Below are 22,536 nucleotides of genomic sequence, written 5' to 3'. Positions count from 1 at the left end.
TCTGGATTCTACTTCAAGCGGGGCCTTTCACATAATCGCATTATTTTTCGTCATAGAGAATAGAGAGAATAAAAAATAGTGTGTTTCTATTTTGGTAGACATTTTCTTTTGGAATATTTATTCAAATTATAGAAGATTTACCCCCGTAAAATAAGGACTAGCTTTCAAGAAGGAAATTAAACCAACTAATTTATGATAGATTATTAATTTTTCCTATAAGTTCATGGAGAAAATTAAAGAAATGTTATTGTAGAGATGAGTTTTCTTTTTTGAATGTAAAGAATAACTAGATGCATGAAGCATAAAGCGAATTATTATGCTTACATTTAGGGAAAAGAAGAAATTTACGTACATGAAAATAAATAGCATAACTACTGAATTCCATGCATGTGTATGTAAACAAACTCTTTCCACTCATGTTTTGTCTCCAACACATTGGCTGCATATGCTATAGGGTTATGAAAGAAACCAAGTAAAGCCATGTCTGAAGCAATTAGCTGAGTTGAGTTACTAATCAAGGCCATATGAGCCCTTTTTGACAATTAATTAATTTGTTATCCACAAAGCAACCCAAAACCTTTTCTATTGTCTTGGTTGTCAATGTTCAGGTGTTAGGAGGGATTAGATAAAAGTACCACGAACCAAATAGATTTTACATCCACTTTGTTTATCCTGCCATAATAGACTTGACCAAGTCCAGAATTCGAAAGTAGTGATAGAAAAGTGAAGATTCTTTGCCCTCGAGTCCATCTCGATGATATCTATTGCTGCCTGTTAGATTATTGCAGGGGCTCCCACCCACTACAAGATCAAAGCCACCGAATGAAAACATCAACTGTTCCAATCTGTTAGCATCTAGCTCCTTTACATCAGCAAGGTGAATCAAATTTCCCGTCTGGTTTGTTTGCTCCCACCAACACCTCACAACGTTTCTGTTCACTTCTGATATCTCTACGGACACCACATTCTTCATATGGATTCCAAGACGATGGAGGGCTACTTCTGCTCCACCTATCCCGGAGAATAGAGAGAGGACATTTATACCATTTGGAAACTTGTCTCGCAAGACTGAGAAGTGGTATGCCACAGTGTGAATCTGGAATAGGTTTAACCCATAAGCAAAATGTAACAGCAGAGAATTTATGAGAAACAGAAAATATTTTAAATTGACTATATAGTGGTCTGACTTCATAGAGAAACCTGAAGAATAATGTTTATTTACGCCCGCAGGCTTGAGACAAGAACAGAAGAACAGAAACAAAGCTACTACTAGATGTTTTTGGTGAAAGAAACTAGGTATAGACATGTCTTAATTTATTCACTGAGTTGACATATATGACAAACTGAAGCATCTGAAATTGAAGAGAAAACCAGAAAAAAAAAAAATGTAATTTGAATTGCTATATTAGTTATGAATCACTGCATAACAATTCAAGCATTACAAAGGAACTCTAAAGTAGACAGAACTCAGTACCTGAAATGCATTGCCAAGCGATTTGTATCTATCAGTGCGGCTCATTCCCCTTGTGTGATCCTTTGGAAACCCCATGAGCATTTCCACTTCATCAGGCTCAAGTGGGGCAACCCTATTTCTTCCAACCCACAATAGATTCCACTTACGGCATTCATGTATAACAGCCCGCTGGACTCTTTCTGGTGGAATGCCATCACAGCCCTCGAGAAGCTTCATTATCCGCTCTGATAACTTTGCACTAGAATAGCAAGTTACTATACAGTTTAGCTTTGTTCTTATGTCCCAAGAAGGCCACCATTTTTTGTCAAGGGAAATGCCTCATGTATGGTTTGTGGGGGGAGCGGAACAAGAGGAAATCTGTTCTCAGTAGGAAGATTATGGACGTAACCCCTTTTTCTAGCAGCAGAACAGAAATGTTTTGAATCAACAAACTCAGGGGGAACATCATATAGGAATTTGGATATAGTGTCCCAAACCCCTTTAGGAGTAAGGGCGACATTCTCATAATAAAAATATGGAGGCCCTATGGCTGCCTTTGGAAGAATTCTGTTAGATTTCCATGCTCCAGTTGGAATCCCAAACCCAATCATTGGATTTGGGAGGCAAAGTGTCTCAGTATCTGTGTCTATGTGCCCCATCTGCCTTTTCCTTTTCGATATATCAGATACAATAATTTTCCTCTTCTTCTTAGGATCAGTGTGCACATGTTTTAGTCTGGGCTGTAAAATCAGAAGCAGCAATCAGAATCTACTAAACATTGAACATATGGATAATTTTGTAGAAAACTTTGGATACTAAATAGTCGATATCACAAAAAAGGGAAAGATACCTTCTCTTCAAGAGGAAGAAGGGCATCTTCTTCCTTTGCCAATTGAGCAGCAGATAAAAAATCAGTCAATTCCAGAAGTGAGGAGTTATGACCTGCAAAATTTGAAGAGGGGCAGACTTGTCAAGTTTCAAAGATATTCTACTCCCTATTCATTTCATAGCAATCCTGACTATCAAGAAAGGAACCAATATAATTTTCAAAATTAATGCCTTGAAGATGAGAAATTAGCGCTAAATGAATACGTCTATTTATAATTCTGGAGTTGGTTCAGACTAAAGTTATACTTAAATCATACACAAAGCCACTGTACAGCAGATCATTAGATCAAACTGCCAAAAAAGAATAAAAGAAAAGTAACTAATTGGACATGTGTACATGAGAATGCTAAAATACCAATTAGCAATATGTACAGTAGATAAAACTAAAATTATACCACATCTTTCTACTGCCACGGAAGCCTCCTCTTCTGTGTACCCCATTGTGATCAAGGACATTAGTTTTTCCTCCTCAAATGTATGACTTATGATTTCCTGCAAAATAGACAAATTAAAGTTTCTAGGAACATGAAACCTGAAACTCAAAAAGTGGCTGTGCCACAATCCCAATTAAATTGGGGTATTAGCATATACAATAATGGCAAGATACAAGGTTAAGATACTGCAAAAAAATTTAAACTTTTTGTAGCTTGAAGGATCAAAAGAAGAAAACCGCTTGGGAAGAAGGGAAAATGATAGCTCTAACTAAAGAAAGCTCTTAGAGAAGCCAATACCTCATCATCACAGCTATCCATATCTGAAAAACCATCTAGAAAGCTTTCCACATAATCTGAGAAGTGATCAGAATCCATTTGTTTCTGTTCATGAGTTGAACTTTCTAGAGCCTGCAAAACATTAGCAAGATACAGAAGAGTGTAAATTTACTTTATTTTGCTCAAAATGTTTGAAAATGAGAGAAAAATACGTATGGCCCATATATCTTGTGAAAAATAAATAAATAAATAAATAACCAACAACAGCACCAACAATTATGGACTTCATACTACCATGAAATTCTAGATGAATCCTGATTCCTGAGCAAACTAACTCCAACAGGGTAGCCATTGTGTTATATTACCAAGTGTATGACGTATATTCAATATTAAAGTGTGTTGAGAAGGGTGAAGTTAGAAATGATTGAACAGGGAATCATAAATTTTTTTTTAAGTTTTCTGTAATTTTTCTCTCCCTTGTTAGTTTCACTTTAATCAGTTACTAGAGATGGACGATGTGAAGAATGTTGGACATGAAAGGAAAAGCAAGAGTGATGCATATATGAATGAGAAGATTGACTAGAAAAGACAATAAAAAAAGTGGTGGATGAGAAACATTCGAAGTGGCAACAGTAGGGGATAATAGGCTACCCTGTTGGTGGTAACATAAGATATGTATACTGAGTCAAACACTATATTCAGTACAATCAAAAGAAGACTAGCTAAAGTAGACAGTAAGGTGTACTGAATATAATAAAAGAGGATGGAAGACAAGAAATGAGCATAAAATATATGACATACCATATTGGTTGTGCTTGCTATGTATTCCAAAAATGGCAAAGAATGAATGTGGCTACTTAAATTCATGAGTTAGCATTTCTTCTTTTTTCAGTTACATGCAATTTGTCACAGTTCTGTTGGCAGAATCTAAAGATATAGAATTGTACTGTAATATTACAGACAACCAAGCTAACAACCCCAATTATCTAAATCAAGACAGCATTGGCGTCTGAAGGGATGTTAAAACTCACCGAATTTGTGAGGAGCATTTCCAAAATTGCATCTGCATTTTCTTCTCCTGGATATTTCATCACAGCAGTGTTGCATTAGCATAGGGTTATAAATAAAGCACTTAAAAGAAAAGGCGTAGCTCCTTTATGAATGAAAAGTGCTCTTACCATGTTTCTGAATTGCATTGGCAACCATCTTCTTAGAAAATCCCATCGCTATAAACTGATCAAGAACTTTGGTATTGGAAGAAGTTGGAGCTGAGCTCACCTACAGCATGAAAATGTATTGCATGTTAGTTATTTAATCTGTGTTAGGTAATTGGTATCTCCATCTAGATATTATGCATTCTCTACAATATATCAATGTAGTGACTAATGGTGGAGCACTGAATTAAGTGCAGAGTTCATGGGGTGCTCAATTAGTCACCACACTTAACGGTAATGGCAGCAAGACATCCTATGAGTAAGGGAAGGAAAACTGTGTTACTTGATAAGAATTGCAATAAATAGAGTCATACAATTTGGTTTGGAAAAATAGAAGTTAATTTTTGCGTTCAACTTTAACATCCCATTCAACCAATTGAATTGGCCATTAGGAATCACGAATGATAAGTTTTGTCCAACAAGTAGCCTTGCCATGCCTACATGAGTAAAAATTTGAGATCGAACACGCGCGGATGCAAGTAATTTTACCTCCCAAGAGAGCACATTAGCTTCTCCACAAGGATGTATCACACTCGAAGAAGGCGAGAGAGTGAAGTTGTCGATTTCATCATCTGTGTTCCAGTCAACATCATTGTCATCTACACTAGAATTACTTCCATCCTGCACGAGATTACAACATATAAGCACACATGAACAAGAAAATTATATCACAACATATCCTCACAAATTACAAAACAAAAAAAACAAAAAAAAACCCCTAAGAAAAGAGCAATCTTTATACTGTTACCATCTCAAAATCTAACCCGACTACCATGTAAATTCCCAATAGAGTATCATATCAACACCTCCTCAAATTGATTCTGTAACCTAATCTAACCTCTCTCAAGCACCACAAGTCACTAAAATTGAAATGAACAGCGAATCAGAAAAATAAAAAAGGGGGCCAAAACAAAACCAAGGAGTAGGAAGCTCAAAGTAGAAAGAAATTACTACCATTTCTCTGTAAGCTCGAAGCTGCGCTTCTCCAAAACTAAAGAGCCGAAGCTAGCTAGCTGTACAAGCAAAAACAAAGAAGGATCAACGAAGCCACATTTCGCTTCAAACGCGGTAAAGAAATTCAACGCTAAAACCAGGGTCTGCTCTCTGTTCATGGCTTTCAAGAAGTTGTGCTTACTTACTTGCCTCTCCGAAAGCTAGCTTGAAATGCAGAGGAGCTCAGTGAAGGAGAAGAAGAAGAAGACGAAGACGAAGAGGTGTGAAGAGAGAGAGAAAATGAGGAGGAGAGAGAAAGTGTTGGGCGTAATTTGAAGAGGAAGAGGAAGAGGAAGAGGAAGTGAGAGTGAGAGTGAGCCTTGTTTGCAAAGTAATGAGAGAGCCTGCCACCTGGTGTGGTTAATACTATTGACGACACGCCGTGTAATGATACCGTACTTGGCTGCCCGTGGCTGGGTTTCCAAGGCTGCCAATGTCCAATAAGAAGTTGACATGCGTACAAACCAGGCGAGCCAACGCAAGAAAGAAACCCAGGTCCTGGTTCTCCACTTCAAAAAGTCCCATTCCTAATATAAATATAAATCTAAATCTTTTTTTTTTTTTTGACAGAATAATAGAGATTTCATTTAATCCCAAAACCAGAACGGCACATACAAATAAGCCATATATGTTTGTACCCTAAATCAGTGGTTAAGCAGTTAAGGGAATACGGATACCATCCACTTGTACAATGAAGCTCACTTATTTAGAAGCCTACAAACTATAAAATTCCATCAACACAGAGAAAACTACTGTGAATCTCCATTCGTCAATGCACTCAATTGTGGTACTCCAGGAGATTCATTAACTAGGTGTAAAAAGAACCCATAATTTGTAAGCTAGAACAAAAAAAAAAAAACTGAAAATTAAACTTTCCCCTTACCCTTAGAAATAGGGCAAGGAGAACAAGTAGGATAGGTCAACCTTAATGGTTCCATAACAACATCAGACTTCTTATTTTTTGGTGGATTTTGTTCTTGGCTCCAAGAGATCGGCCTCGTTTCTTTTTAGTCTCCACATGTTCCTTATTTGCCCCAGTTTGGGATACCATCAGACCATCCAGAGTTTCCATGAGACCAAAAGACTTAGCAGAAATACAGGTGGGGAATTTCGGTAATTTCACTTTCTTAGGAGGCAAAAAACAAGCTATTAGTAAGAGGTGGGACATGTATAATACGTGTATTATTCAGATATTTTTTATAATAATTTACTGATAAATTCAGTAAAATATATTTTTAATGAATTTTTAAAATTAAAATACTAATTTATATTTATTTTTGTCTCATAAATATGTGTGAAATACGAAGAAAAAAAAGTAAATATCTTGACTAATATATATATATTTTTTTGAAAGAGGGCCAGAACGGCTGCCCTTAAACTTTTACCATTAATAAAACCATAGAACACATGGGGGGGGGACATGATACCTGAACCCCAAATTACAATAAGCATAAGGAGAACAAGTTTAGATTTAAAAGTACGTGAAATTTAACAAGTTTACTTCAAAAGTATGAAGTATATAATTTTTTTTTTTTAAATTGCAAGTAATATAGTTGCATTTTATACAAAAAACTAAGAGAACCCAAAGCCAAACTGCCACTCTCGAATCTCAAGCCCATTTCCCTCCGAAAAATGCTAGAGATCCTAAATTTTTATACAAAATTTAGATTCCAAATGATGTGGCACACACCATGTTAGCATTTTGCCTTAAAAATATATTGATGAGGTGGAATTTATTCATTTTTTATTATATTATATTCAGCCTCAACAAAAAATTAAATTTAATCCCTTATCATTTTATGGGAATCGCCTCCACAGGTCCACCCTCACCATACCAATTAATCTCCAGACTTGATCCCTTTTTGCTATTGCTATTTTAGATATCTTGTTGGAGGTTCAATTCATTCACCCATAACATGACATAAGCAAAAGTTGCTCTCTCTCTCTCTCTCTAAAGTTTTCAGTTGCAAATCTCCGCCATTAAAATGTATTAAACCATGCATGTTTAAGTTCTTCCTCTTGTCCATCGTGATTTTTTTATTGATTGAGTTTTGATTGCAGCACTTGCACTTTAATATAAGATGATTCATATCCCTTTTCCTATATTTACAATGAATGATATGAGACATGAATCATATTCATGTATCCTTACTCGTAAATAGTCTAAATAACATAATTATCAAAATATGGAAAATCCACCTCTCACTAGCTAGTTTTCTAAACAAAAGCTGATGACATAGCATATGTCATCTCATTCGGTATCAACATTTTGTAATACTTTTTGAGATCTGTAGCACCACTCTTTCACTCCTCCCACCATATGAATTTTTTTAACTTCCCAAATCCTAATGGTCGAGTTTTGTTCTCTGGAGACCCGCGTGCTTTTAGTCCACCTGCCACAGCTCGTTAAGATGTCACGTGTGATAATATCATTAATATGTCAACCGAATAGTTACCCATTAGTAAAAAGGCTGGTAGTATTGTGTTAATTTACGAAACTCGTTGTCACACGTTAACAAAATGTTACGAATTACAATCCTCACTCTCTCATTTTCATCGCTAGTTTTTTTATTTTATTTTATTATTATTATTTTTAAATAAATAAACAACTTACATATGACAACTAGTATATTAAAAAGAAAAGAATTGTCCACTATCAAAATCAAAAATCCATTTACTGCAAGTCTGCAAACTTGAAGATGCCTACCCTTCCTACCAACAAGTCCTGAAGCTTAAAACTTGCAGCACAAACAATACTAACAGTGCCCAAGAAAACTCAAAACTGCAATGCACTTGTTCTCAATCAAGCACAGGGAGGACGAGTTCTTGAAGTACGAAGCGAAGCAGGTCCAGGGTTTCAGTGACAACATAGCTATTACGGGTAGGTGCTGATTGCATTCATATTTCTGTGTTCATAAGAATGGCATTTTCTGCGGGCATGGCAACAGGAGACACATTTGCAAGTTGGGTTTCAAACTTCTGGACATGGTCTGTGGATGCATGTGGTTCATATTGCATTATTATGCTTATTTGGTTATTGTAGACAAGTTGGATGATACAGATGGTGAGGTTCACTTATCTTACTGGACAGTATACATGTGGTCTACTTACCAATGACTCATTCAGGTAGTTTTCCTCCTGTTTCCACTTGACTTGTTGCTTGCCGATGCTTTTGGTTTATCAAAGAAACCAAGCTGAGCCATGTCCCAAGCTATTCACACAGTTGAGCTACAATATACAAGCTATCCTCAAGCTACTAGAGTCTTTTTCTACAATTTTTATCTACAATACGAGCCAAAACTGGAGAAAAAATGAGAGGCATGATCTTGTCTTACTTGCCAATAATGTTCAGATGGAAAAGGGGATTGGATACAAGTAACCACAAACAGATTAGCTTTATGTGGACTTACTTATATCCCTGCCATAATAGACTTAACCAAGTCCAGTATACGAAAGAAATGATAGAATAGGGAAGATTCTTTACCCTCGAGTCCATCTCTATGATATCGATTGCTACCTGTAAGATTGTTGCAGGGACTGCCACCAACTACTAGATCAAAGCCACCAAATGAACTCATAAACTGTTCCAAGCGGTCAGCATTAAGCTCTTGCACATCAGGAAGGTGAATCAAATTCCCCCTCTGGTTTGTTTGCTCCCACCAACACCTCAGAACGTTTCTGTTAACTTCTGAAATCTCTAGAGACACAACATTCTTCATACGGATACCAAGCCGATGAAGGGCTATTTCCGCCCCACCTATCCCAGAGAAAAGGGAGAGGACATTGATGCCATTGGGAAACATGTCTCGCAAAACAGAGAAGTGGTATGCGACGGTGTCAATCTGGAATAGGTTGAACCCATAAGCAAAATGTATGACAAGAGTACATGACAAACATAGTTGATCTAAATTGAACATTTATTGGGTTGATTTAATAGAATAACTTGAAATATAATGTTTGCGGCCATTGGCAATAACTGATAGTATCATGCTTCTGCTGACTAAATAAAAATAAGAACATAAACACAGAAACAATGAAACTCTTTTACATGTTACATATATAAGTATTTACGAGTCACTGCATAACAATTAAAGCAGTAAAAAGGAATTCTAAAGGAACATTAATTCCAGTGAAAAGTAGACAGAACTACCTGAAATGCATTCCCGAGTGATTTATATCTATCAGTCCTGCTTATTCCCCTGGTGTGGTTCTTTGGAAACCCCAAAAGCATTTCAAATTCATCAGGCTCAAGTGGGGCGACCCTATTTTTTCCAACCCACACTAGATTCCACTTACGGCATTCATGCATTACACCCCGCTGGACTCTCTCTGGTGGAATGTCATCATAGCCCTCAAGAGCCTTCATGATCCTCTCTGTTAACTTTGCACTTGAATGGCAAGTTTGTAAGCAATTTAGCTTTGTCCGTGTGTCCCAAGAAGGCCACCACTTTCTTGACATGGGCAATGCCTCATCTATGGTTTGTGGGGGAAGTGGAACGAGAGGGATTCTATTCTCGATTGGAAGATTGTGAACATAACCTCTTTTTCTAGCAGCAGCACAGAAGTACTTAGAGTCAACAAATTCAGGTGGCACATCATATAGGAATCTCGATATAGTGTCCCAAACCCCTTTAGGAGTGAGGGCTACATTCTCAAAATAAAAATAGGGAGGTCCTATGGCTGCCTTTGGAAGAGTTCTGTGAGATTGGCATGGTCCAGTTGGAATACCAAACCCAATCATTGGATTTGGGAGACGAACTGTCTCATTGTCCTCGCCTATGAGCCTATTTTGCCTTTTCCTTTTCGACACTTGATTAACCAAAAGTTTCCTTTTCTTCTTAGGATAATCAGTGTGCAAATGTTTTAGTCCAGGCTGTAAAATCAGAAGCAGCAATCACAATCTACCAAACATACAAGATAAACAAAACTGATTCCATAGAAAACTCAGATATTTAATAGTCAATAGGAAAATAAAACGAAAAGAAGACCTTCTGTTCTAGAGGAAGAAGGGCATCTTCTGCCTTTGCCAAATGAGCAGCAGATAAAAAATCAGTCAATTCCAGAAGTGAAGAGCTAAGACCTGCAAATTTGGAAGGGGCAGACTAGTCAAGTTTCCAAGACATAATTTCGAGCACATGATTGCAATCCTGACTACTGAGAAAGGAACCAATATGATTTATATAATGCCTTGAAAATAAAAAGTTAGCCCTATTTGTAGGTCTATTCATACTTCTGGACTTGGTTTGGTTTCAAACTTATACTAAAAATCAAATACACCGTCGTTTTAAAGGAAAAATAACTAATTGGATATGTGTACTGGAAAATCTAAAAGAAATCTAAATCAACATAATGTAAAATAGATAAAACTAAAATTATACCACATCTTTCTATAGCTATGGAAGCCTCCTCTTCTGTGTACCCCATTTTGATCAAGGACATGAGTAGCTTTTCCTCCTCGGATGTAGGACTCATGATTTCCTGCAAAACAGACAGACTAATTTTTATGATATACATGGAACCTGCAAGTCACATGTCATTGTCATAATTCCAATTACTACATTGGCTTATTACTCATAGACAATCATAAGAAGACACAAAGTAAAGATATTGCAACACGATTTTAAACTTTCGGCTGAAGGATCAAAAGAAGAGAAAGGCTTAGCAAAAATGGGAGCTCCAACTGTTGGAAAAAGTGTGGCTTAGATTAGAGCCATTTGGAATCCCACATCAGAAAGGTGAAGAGTCATCCTTGGGTTATAAGGAATGGTACCACACACATTAATGCCGAGGCCTTTTGTATGAAAACCCCATACCCGTTCTGCACCGGGTGGCTAAAGTGGGGGGAGTATCGGCATTATTGGATTCATGTGTGTGGGACTCATTTGTGGAGAAAGCTATTACAGAATCCAATGATTACCTCATCACCAGAGCTTTCCAAATCTGAAAAGTCATCCAAAAAGCTTCCATCATAATCAGAGGAAAAGTGATCTGAATCCGTTTGTTGCAGTTCTTGGGAAGAACTTTCTAGAACCTGTAAAATATAGCAAGAAATAGAAGAATGTTGATTTCACTTTCCTTTCCTGTCCTTTTCTTCTAAGTCAAGATCAGCTTACATTCTTAAAATATGCAAAGAGGAGAGCAGATTACCTATTATCCATTTATCTTGGAAATAAAGTAAATGAACAAAGTAACGATCCAACAATGTCCCACTTTATTATGCTACCGTATGACATACATTCAACATCAAAGTGTACTTGACAAGGTTGAAGTTAGAAATTATTATTTATTTTATTTGTTCTGTCTTTTCCTTATTAGTTTCATTTTAATTTATTTACTACAGTTAAGGGAAATAAAAGATATGATGTATGGTGGATCGACATGAAAGCAGAAGCCAGAGCAATGCATAAGGTACATTGAAATAATATGAATGATGCCATTGACTGAAAAGGCGATAAAAAATCACTGGATGAGAAACATACGAAGTGGCAACAGGTGATGAGATAAAATTAGGTTGGCTGAGAATGTATAGATATATACAGGGACGACCACTAGATACACTCAAAAGAAGAGAAGCTACAGTAAACGGTAAGGATCGTGTAATACTAACATGGCAAGTACGACGAATAGACCTAAAAAACAGAAGGTACTGCACATATAGGAAAAAAGGATGGAAAACAAGAAATGAGCAGAAATCATGGTTGGGCTGTGGTGCTTGTATAATTCATTTATTCATCACATCAAAGACAGACAGCAAAAGTTATATTAGCATTACGTGCAAGTGCTCTCTCTTTCTCTCTCAGCTATACACAAATTCTGTTTGGCAGAATCTAAAAGTGTAGACAACCAAGCTCACAAACTCAGAGTATATGTCAAAGACAGCATTGGTATCTGAAGGCATGTTAAAACTCACTGAATCTGAGAGGAGCATTTCCAGAATTGCATCTGTATTTTCTTCTCCTGGGTATTCCATCATAGCAGTGTCACATTAGGATAAAGTTATAGATGCAGTGTGGGAAAAATCTATGAATGAAATAGTGCTCTTACCATGTTCCTGAATTGCTTTTTCAACCATCTTCTTAGAAAATCCCATCCCTATAAACTGATCAAGAACTTTGGAGTTGGAAGAACTTGGACATGAGCTCGCCTTCAGGATGAAAAATTAATTTCATGTTAGTTATCTACATCTCATGATTGCTTGTGATAATACACAAAAGAGAACTACAGTGTTCATGGGAAACTGAACTTGTCACTGCAAACAACTGTAAAGCACCAAGGCATCCAGGTAATATATAGACACAATTTGGTTTGGAAATTAGAAGCCAGTCCATTGTATTTTCAACTTTGACATCCAATTCAACTAATTGAAGTTGGGATAAAATGATATGTTTTCTTCAACAATTAGTCTTACCATGCCTAAATTCAATTCACTATCAGTAGAGATAAGGCAACAGGCAAATATGAATTTGCTGAAAAGTTTCAGCTAAAACCAAAAGGTTGATGAAGAATGTCCAGATAGTAAAAGCACCCCAACCATAGATGTGATACTATCCAAATTTGAGGTTCTATCGATTTTTTTCGGGGCAAGACTCAAGAGAAGTGTGTTTGAGCTGAAAATAGAAAAAGTACACAAATCAGAAACTTCAGCCAGGTGTACACATTATGAGCTGGAGTGACAAGCAAGTTATTTTTGTAGATACTATACGTCCGAGTACTTTCATATAAGATAATTAAATAACACTATCAGCAACCATATATGCTGCTTCTTTAAACAGTTAACTATGAAGAATCAGATACAAAATTTTCAGGAATATGCAATGAAGGAATGCTTAGGTACCACAAGGAGGCATTTTGTTGCTGAGTGTCCAGGAACACACATAACAAGCCAGTATTTCATCTAGTCCCCACATGCATTGAATCTGAACACCAGATCAAATTTCTTGTACTACTTTCATAAAATAAAATCAGCCAACTTAAGAGCGTAACACTAATTAAAAAAAAAAAAAAAAAAACAGGAATCTTCAGAAGATTCTGATGCGAAATCGTTTACCTCCCCAGAGAAGGCATTAGCTTCGCCACCAGTAAGTAGCAAACTAGAACAAGGAGATAAAGTGAAGTTGTCCAATTCAAGCTCATCTTCTGTGTTCCAATCAATATCATTGTCTTCTACACCAGAAGTACTTCCATCCTGCACAAGATCATACATCCATATATGCACACATGAACAAGAAATTAAACCCCAAGAAAGCAGCGAATCTTGAAGTAGGAAAGAGCAAATCTTTAAGAAGAAACCGAATCAGCCCACAAATCTAACCCAAATTCCAAGAAATTGAAACTGAAGACGAATCACAAGTTGAAAAAGAAAGGGGGCCGGGATGATGAGTAGGAAGCTAGCTTAAGAAGAAAGCAATCAAGTAGTAGTACCATTTCTCTGTAAGCTCTAAGCTTCGCTTCTCCAAATTTCAACCTAGCAATGTAAAAACACATGCACAAGGATTACAGACGCAGTAAGTAAATAACTCGATCAAATTCCCAGCAATTAATTAATGAAACCGTTTCCTTTAGAAAATAATAAACCAAACCAGGATTAATTGCACTAGCATTCGTGGCTATTGAGAAACCTAGTTTTTACCTGAGGTGAAAATGCAGAGGACCTCTGTGATGTGATGGTGAAGAAGAAAAAGAAGGAGAAGAGGTTAGAAGCGCATGCAGAAGAGAAAGCGATGGCAGACTTGTCTGTAACGGAATCCGAGCTCAAGTACTGCTGATGGAAATGGAAGGAACGACTGCCACCTGGTGCGCGTAACAAACTTAACGACATGCCGTGTCATTATGTCATGCCAGCAGATTTCAACCACTCCCTCATCACGTTTTGCAGCTACTCCACTCATCATATACTACATTCCTCCTCAGAGAACATCATTTAATTACCACTTTTAGATATCTGTTTTGATCTTATTAAAAACAAAACAAAAAGATTTACTGAATGATAAAGGACAGTTATAATTTAACCAAACTAAAAAGAAAGGGACAGTTATTATTATCGTGTGTTATTTATTTTCATTACAAAAGTATTATGTAGTAAAATAACATACCAATTAAGTGCATGTTTCTCGCCAACATAACGCCGTCACTTTAAAGATAAATAATCCTAGTTAGACGAGTAACTCTCAACATAAGGTCAAGTTGACCAATAAAGTCATCCGGAACTACTGACGCGTAGTAGTCTACAACTACGTACCTAATGATTACTTGATAAAAGGGGCGCAATAGTGAATATTGTTTACTAAATTTTATATCTTTTTTAATTGATATTTGGTTATCCCAGACATGGATACCTAAATGTGTGAGAAGTTATTTCTTTTCTTTTTAATTTAGTTTTTTATTTTCATATTTACTATACTGCCACACAAGTAAATTAACATTATCTAAAATTAATATAAAATATAAGGATTTTATTGTTATTTCACACTCACTTTGGCTGACAAAATTGATTCTCTCAAAATTCACAAAATTGACAATGGTGCAAGGCTGCAAGCTATGTATTGTAAGGAAGTAGAGCCCCCTTAGCTTCATTAGATTATTGATGTAGTAGAGTAAACTAATTTGATGTTTCAGAGTGTTCCAAGATTGATGTAATATGTGGAGTTTAATAAAGTTCACATTTTCAATAAAAAAAGAAGAAGAAGTATAGTATCAATTAGTAACCATCGGGAGCTTACTCTTGCAAGGGAGACCCTACTGACTATCTTGAGTACTTTAGGTCTTCGATGAATAATGCAAGGTGCAGCATCATTAAGAGCATTTTTGTGCCGCACTTTTCATTGACCTAGACAGGTGCAGGTCGAAAGTGGTTCAGGGGACTCAAACTCGGGTCAATTTGTTCTTTCATCGATCTCAGTAAATTGTTTATCAATCGGTTTAGTGAATCAGCTCAACTCGCGAGCCTCCCTTCACTACAGAAGTACTAGAGGCATCTGTACCACGCAAATTTAAGATGCCAAAAATGGAGGCTTACTACTGTCAGTACCATGTGATGGAAACCCCAAGTACAACCTCAGAGACTTTTGGATTTATACGGATCTCTTTAACTTTCCAGAAGTAATTTTGTGTCGAGCTTTCGCACTAACCTTGACAGGTCCAGCTTAAAAGTGTTTCAGGTTGCTGAGTCCTACTAGGTCTATTGGTTTCTTTACTCACCTCGCTGTCGCATTCGTGAGTTGATTTATGCGTCCAATGTATGAGTTGAAACCCACATATCACTTGTTCTCAGTCAAGCAGAGGGAGGAGAATTGCTGAGAGATTTTGTAATGCACTTTGGTGATGAGAAGGTGAACTATATATGAGCACGATGATACCATAATGATGATGGCTTTGATTTCAGCTATAAAGGCTGAGAGTGACATTGGGGAGAAACATTAATTTCGAGAGCTTCACAGATCTATTTTAATGAACAACGCATGTTAGAATATCAAAGCTGGACTCAGAGAACGCGCATATACTATTTGACGTGTTTTTGACAAGCAGTAGTTCCTTTTGGCCGCTATGTCTAGATCGATGTCATTGCTTCTGCGATGCGTGCCAACACATTCATAATGTATTGATACTGGAGCTTCGCTGATAACTCTTGTGCGTCTCCTGACTTCTTCTCCGAGTACGTGTTAGCCTAGAGTGAGATTACTCATTGCCTCTCATCACTTAGTTGCAGATTGTCAATACTGCCCAATCTTGCACAATCTTTGTAAGCAAGCAAACCATTCAATTATCAAATCCTTGATAATTAATAGTAAATCAGTATACATCAAGATTGCTAAATCTCCAAAGAGGCTTTATTTAGCCTCTAAATTATATATTCCAAACTTATCACTAATATATTTAGACCACAAATATTGGCCTGCTGGTTTCTTTCGAGACAGACGTCGTCAAGCAAAATTTCTGACTGAGCCATACTAAATAAGTCATGATTAAAGACTTCAATAAATTCTATCGGAGTGTACGTTTTTCTTTTTTTGGTGGCTGTGTTGTTTCTTTGGTAAAGGTATACTATGCATGTCAAACTATATTTTTGGTGAGTTTGATAATAATTTTTACTAATGTTACTAGATAATGTCAATGATTCATTGTAATGTGGTGATATAGTGGTTTTTTTTTTTTTTTGAGACAAGCTAGCAGTGTACTGGTAGGTATGAGATACCCTCATTTACAACTATTTGAACAAAAATTTACAAGTATTTGAACTAAAATTACAACATTGAGAACAAAAGTTACCATATTCATTTACACTATTTACATATAGTTAAACAAAAATTACAGCATTGACAACGAATTTGTTCAAAAGCTTGTAAAAATATCGTAAGAAGTGTAACTAAGATTACAACATTGACAACGAATTTGTTCAAAAACTTGTAAAATATCGTAAGAGGTGTAATTACCATTATTAGAACTAAGATTACACAAAGTATGACTCAAATTACAACTTTGACAACAAAATTTGTTCTCACTTTTGTAAATGTGGGTATGAGATACCCACCACTACACTAGTATTTCCCTTTTTTTTTTTCACAAAATTCTTGATATAATTAGGAAAAAGGCTAGGTAAATTCTGATTGAACTTAGGAGCGAGTTCCTCGTGATCTTGGGATTAGAAATATAAATCTAGTTCTTAAATATTAGGTTATTCAAAAGATATAGTAAATATTACTAATTAAGAATATAGTTTTAATGCAAATTCATGAGCGGCATTCAGGGTTAACCTGACTCCTATAGAAAGCAACAAAAGGTCCCTTCTGCAACCTCAAAAGACCAAGCATGCATACAGTTCTTGTCTCACAGAAAGCAAAGAAAGACACTTTTTAGAGAATTTCAGAAGACCTTTGGCAAGCCACTTAAACTTTAGTGAAATCCAGAAGACCTTTAGCTAGCAAACTTGTCTTCCACAGGTAACACGTCAAGTACAAGTTCTAACCCTAGATATATATGATCATCTTGTTGAATATTAATGCGTACAATTGTGTCTATATATTGTGAATGATCTTGCAGTGTGGCAACTTTATGTTTAAGTTTATGTTAATGCTTAGATCCGTGGGATCTTATTAACGATAAGTAAAGAGAGTGAAAGAGAGATTGACACAAGATGTATAGTGGTTCGCCTCCGCATGAGCGGGAGACTACGTCCACTTGAAAGCTATACTAGTGTGTCGAGCCTTGCGGCCTAACAAGATTACAAGAGATGTAATGAATGTGTTGAGTTGTGGGAGGAGGCATTCCTTTTATAGATGAAGGAATGCCTCTCATTTACTTGTTCTTCGATGTGGGACAAGCAAAGTTACTATTCTAGTCTATTTAACATGTAGAAAGCTATGTTGTAGTGGCATCTTGGCAAGGGCGGAAAGGTGGCTTCCCGACGTCGGATTTGCGACTTCCGGATACCGTGGCGTAGCTTGAACATAGGGCTACACGATGCATGTCTCGGTTGGGCCTTGCCATGTCTTGTGGATGTCCCAAAGTAGGTGTTACTTATGCTTGGTGATGTAGTAAATACTCTATATTATTGGAGGTATGTACAAGTCCCCGAAGTCCCCGAGTAAGAGTAGCTTCTTGGTTGGGGAGTTCAAATCATGAAGTCATCAAGCATAAGTAACCGGGCGGTACGGAGCCCCTACAAGTCCCCGAACTCCGTAAGCAAGAAGGGACTCGTGAACCTGCAAAACAAAGACAAAAAACAGGCATATGTAGGATTCTTGTTGCCCTGGGCAACAAATGTGAGTTGCACCTATATGCGTTGGCATATACGAACGTACGGGGTGCATGATACATGTTGATGTATACACTCGAATGGTGCCGAGTACGATCGCTTATGACGTACAAACTCGAGGACGCGTACGGGCGTGTGCGCATATGGATTGCATATGATGAATGTAAGTTGTATGAGCGTTGCGGAGGTAAGCGTTTGTAATTCGTGAGTGTTGAATGTTTGAACGCTTGTGTTTGTTTGGTTGTCGCTCGTATTAATGGAACGCGAAAAGAATTTGATTTGTCGCGGTCGGTAAATGACAAATGGTAGAAAAATTCAATGTTCCATTAACGTGTGGTGTGTCGAGTAGACATGAGCGTAAAGCTCGAGGATTGCCGGGAAGGCATGAGCGGTAAGGTCGGGGGTGCCGGGAAGGCATGAGCGGAAAGCTCGTGAGCGGAAGCTCGGGGTGCCGGGAAGGCATGAGCGGAAGCTCGTGGGTGCCGGGAAGGCATGAGCGGAAAGCTCGTGAGCGGAAGCTCGGGGTGCCGGGAAGGCATGAGCGGGAAGCTCGTGAGCGGAAGCTCGGGGTGCCGGGAAGGCATGAGCGGAAAGCTCGGGGGTGCCGGGAAGGCATGAGTGGAAGCTCGGGGGTGCCGGGAAGGCATGAGCGGTAAGCTCGGGGGTGCCGGGAAGGCATGAGCGGAAGCTCGGGGGTGCCGGGAAGGCATGAGCGGAAGCTCGGGGGTGCCGGGAAGGCATGAGCGGTAAGCTCGGGGGTGCCGGGAAGGCATGAGCGGAAAGCTCGGGGGTGACGGGAAGGCATGAGCGGAAGCTCGGGGGTGCCGGGAAGGCATGAGCGGAAGCTCGGGGGTGCCGGGAAGGCATGAGCGGTAAGCTCGGGGGTGCCGGGAAGGCATGAGCGGAAGCTCGGGGGTGCCGGGAAGGCATGAGCGGTAAGCTCGGGGGTGCCGGGAAGGCATGAGCGGAAAGCTCGGGGGTGCCGGGAAGGCATGAGCGGAAGCTCGGGGGTGCCGGGAAGGCATGAGCGGAAGCTCGGGGGTGCCGGGAAGGCATGAGCGGAAGCTCGGGGTGCCGGGAAGGCATGAGCGGTAAGCTCGGGGTGCCGGGAAGGCATGAGCGGAAGCTCGGGGGTGCCGGGAAGGCATGAGCGGTAAGCTCGGGGGTGCCGGGAAGGCATGAGCGGTAAGCTCGGGGGTGCCGGGAAGGCATGAGCGGAAGCTCGGGGGTGCCGGGAAGGCATGAGCGGAAGCTCGTGGGTGCCGGGAAGGCATGAGCGGAAGCTCGGGGGTGCCGGGAAGGCATGAGCGGAAGCTCGGGGGTGCCGGGAAGGCATGAGCGGTAAGCTCGGGGGTGCCGGGAAGGCATGAGCGGTAAGCTCGGGGGTGCCGGGAAGGCATGAGCGGTAAGCTCGGGGGTGCCGGGAAGGCATGAGCGGAAGCTCGGGGGTGCCGGGAAGGCATGAGCGGAAGCTCGGGGTGCCGGGAAGGCATGAGCGGTAAGCTCGGGGGTGCCGGGAAGGCATGAGCGGTAAGCTCGGGGGTGCCGGGAAGGCATGAGCGGAAGCTCGGGGGTGCCGGGAAGGCATGAGCGGAAAGCTCGGGGGTGCCGGGAAGGCATGAGCGGAAAGCTCGGGGGTGCCGGGAAGGCATGAGCGGAAGCTCGTGGGTGCTGGGAAGGCATGAGCGGAAGCTCGGGGGTGCCGGGAAGGCATGAGCGGAAGCTCGGGGGTGCCGGGAAGGCATGAGCGGTAAGCTCGGGGGTGCCGGGAAGGCATGAGCGGAAGCTCGGGGGTGCCGGGAAGGCATGAGCGGTAAGCTCGGGGGTGCCGGGAAGGCATGAGCGGTAAGCTCGGGGGTGCCGGGAAGGCATGAGCGGAAGCTCGGGGGTGCCGGGAAGGCATGAGCGGAAGCTCGGGGGTGCCGGGAAGGCATGAGCGGTAAGCTCGGGGGTGCCGGGAAGGCATGAGCGGTAAGCTCGGGGGTGCCGGGAAGGCATGAGCGGTAAGCTCGGGGGTGCCGGGAAGGCATGAGCGGAAGCTCGGGGGTGCCGGGAAGGCATGAGCGGAAGCTCGTGGGTGCCGGGAAGGCATGAGCGGAAGCTCGGGGGTGCCGGGAAGGCATGAGCGGAAGCTCGGGGGTGCCGGGAAGGCATGAGCGGTAAGCTCGGGGGTGCCGGGAAGGCATGAGCGGTAAGCTCGGGGTGCCGGGAAGGCATGAGCGGAAGCTCGGGGGTGCCGGGAAGGCATGAGCGGAAAGTGTGGCGGTGCCGCTGAGGCACTAACGGGTAGCTCGATGGTGATGCCCTGGGGCATGAGCGTGGCCGTTGCTAATTATGCTGGGCTGTATGTACAAGTCCCCGAAGTCCCCAGTCAAGGAGGGTGTTCTTGCGGGTTGATACCAAAGCGTAGCTTTGTGCCGTATATGAAGCATAATTAGTGCGAGTGCGTCGTCCATCTAGAATTGGTTGGAGCGAACGCTTTTGCCCTTTCGGGTGGGCCCCTGCTAGGCCCTGCGAGGAGTCCCCCACTCCTGGCTATAGACCTCCGGATGGTCGGAAAATTGTTTGATGAGGGGAGCTGCGCGGAGCAGAGGGTGTTGGGTAGCGAGCCCAATCTTTGGTACCCAAGCGTCGGGGTTAACTGCCGGATCAATGGCTGCCGTAGGCTGTGTTAACTAGTCCCTTACTGTTTTCTCAAATGAGAAACTTGACTGCAATGCCGCGTAGCGGTCATTGTCATTATGAGGCGTAGCCTTACCGCTTGGCGGTTGGTTGAAAAATGATAAACACATAGAGCAAGTAACAAAATTTTGTTTGAGTTTCCCATACTTATTTAATTTTGCAATTAAAATAGAAGCATGACATATGTGTATAGCATTTGCTTGTAATGTGGATGGTAATATCATTTTTGCATTTTTTGTAGATATGCTAAAGGGTCATTGAGATCGGTATGTGAAGCATGGCATATCTAGCATGTGAGGTCTAGAAAGTGTTGCCAAATCTACGAAATGTTGTTGGCATGCTCAAAAAGTTTACGGAAGCATGTAAAAGCATATCAAGCGTGATATTCTATAAGCATGCTTAGAATTAGTAAAAGCATGGTATTGGCATGGCGGTAGCTCAAATTGAAAGAGCGTAAAAGATAAGATAAAGTGACTTATCTTATGCCGATTTGGAGGCTAGCGGAGTTGGCCGAACATGGCGGTCCATTGCTTTGGTGGATAAAGTGCTCCGATAATGTATGTCAACTCGTAGTTGAGGTTGAATGCTCGATGGAAATAGTTGAATTTCCTTGAAACAAAATAGGTGATTAGTACATGAGTATGTAAAATCAACACTAGTATTTTGCATATGTACTTTGATAAAAATTTTAAACAAAGTGTATAGGCAAGTGTAGTAGTTGACAACAAATAACATGCATATATATCCATTTTGAATGTCAAATTTGTGTTGAACCGAACGCATTCGGTGCCATGACAATTGGAACATATTAATGCGGCATCAATTATGTGTAACTGGACTAGTCATGTGGCAGTAGTGAGATAATGTTTTTGGTATACATATGCAGCAGCTTATACACGTATATAGGTCCCTGCCCACAAAATATATGGTAGAAGCATGAGCTTTTGTTGGCTGCCATATGAATTTCAAGTTGGTGATGATATTTTAGAGACATTTTGAGTGAAATGGCACTCTGCGAGGGACAAGCTTTGTTTAATAGTCATGTGGTTTAGTGTGTAGCACATGCATGACATAGTGGTTGTGCTCAATACATATACATGCTCCTGGGTCGCCCAGCTATGTACCAATTGTGAGCATATATATATATATATATATATATATATATATATATATATATATATAGTAATAGACATAGCTGATGATATATCCGACCTAAAGACAATTAAATATGTACTTGTCAATTGTCATAGAGGCATGGGCCTTGCTAGCATGTTCAATAAGTGATGATATTTTATTATCTTGCATGCTGTAGGTAATGAGTAAAGGACAAAATGTCGTGTACTGAATATCAACTATATGCTTCAGTATGTAGCAGAGCACGAACAGATCAATTATGTCATTATGTCGCTATGTGTGCCTAGGCAGACAGGTATAACATGCTGTGGCGGTTGATAACGAGTTCTATATATAGATAAATTATCATTTCCCACTTTTGCAAGGCTGTGGGTACGTGGTGAGCATATAGAGTTTACTGAGCAGATAAAGCATGAAGGGAGATAAACTTAGCTTTGTTGTCCGCTCGACCACCACAGAAACCCACAGTTCGACTGCATATTTGAAGGCAGAGTCCGCCGCAGTACATATATCTTTCGGCATGTGTCAGATAAGATCGAACGATCGTTGAAACCTCCTTGGGTGAGGCCGGTGCTGATCAAAGAAGATGGTGGTGGGTGTCCAAATCAGATTTGGACTGGGTGTCCGCCAGTTTTCTGCTTGCCGCTGGCACTCGGCCTTACCGCTGATGATGAAGGTTGGCGGTGCAAGGCCGTTGGACGTTTGTGGAGC

General features: G+C 40.1%; 2 protein-coding genes across 5 annotated transcripts; both read right to left on the bottom strand.

Moving 5' to 3' along the window:
• Window positions 1-23: 23 nt before the first annotated feature.
• LOC112187136 (DNA (cytosine-5)-methyltransferase DRM2-like) lies at window positions 24-5,728 on the bottom strand. Its single transcript, XM_040514851.1, is given in 11 exon segments — window positions 24-1,096; window positions 1,475-1,782; window positions 1,785-2,193; window positions 2,304-2,395; window positions 2,737-2,833; window positions 3,073-3,183; window positions 4,083-4,129; window positions 4,230-4,329; window positions 4,755-4,886; window positions 5,220-5,278; window positions 5,401-5,728. Coding segments are annotated over 10 exon segments (1,728 nt in total). The 5' UTR covers window positions 5,223-5,278; window positions 5,401-5,728; the 3' UTR covers window positions 24-667.
• A 2,184-nt stretch (window positions 5,729-7,912) lies between these two features.
• Window positions 7,913-13,996, bottom strand: LOC112185516 (DNA (cytosine-5)-methyltransferase DRM2). Of its 4 annotated transcripts, none has more exons than XM_024323770.2 (10): window positions 13,888-13,996; window positions 13,680-13,722; window positions 13,306-13,443; window positions 12,303-12,402; window positions 12,169-12,215; window positions 11,176-11,289; window positions 10,637-10,736; window positions 10,247-10,338; window positions 9,409-10,131; window positions 7,913-9,100 (listed from the first exon to the last, which is right to left on the bottom strand). In XM_024323770.2, exons 2-10 carry the CDS (start codon window positions 13,680-13,682, stop codon window positions 8,669-8,671), a joined length of 1,749 nt encoding a protein of 582 aa, XP_024179538.1. In that variant the 5' UTR covers window positions 13,683-13,722; window positions 13,888-13,996; the 3' UTR covers window positions 7,913-8,668. The 4 variants fall into 4 exon arrangements, with proteins under 4 accessions (XP_024179538.1, XP_040371140.1, XP_024179537.1 ...); XM_040515206.1 differs by lacking the exons at window positions 13,680-13,722; window positions 13,888-13,996 and adding exons at window positions 13,093-13,174; window positions 13,570-13,673; XM_024323769.2 differs by lacking the exon at window positions 13,888-13,996 and having other exon boundaries at window positions 13,680-13,820.
• Window positions 13,997-22,536: the final 8,540 nt, after the last annotated feature.

Source organism: Rosa chinensis, chromosome 2 (assembly GCF_002994745.2).
Source record: "Rosa chinensis cultivar Old Blush chromosome 2, RchiOBHm-V2, whole genome shotgun sequence".
In the NCBI taxonomy this organism is placed as follows: domain Eukaryota; kingdom Viridiplantae; phylum Streptophyta; class Magnoliopsida; order Rosales; family Rosaceae; genus Rosa; species Rosa chinensis.
This window is presented reverse-complemented; position numbering and strand designations above follow the sequence as displayed.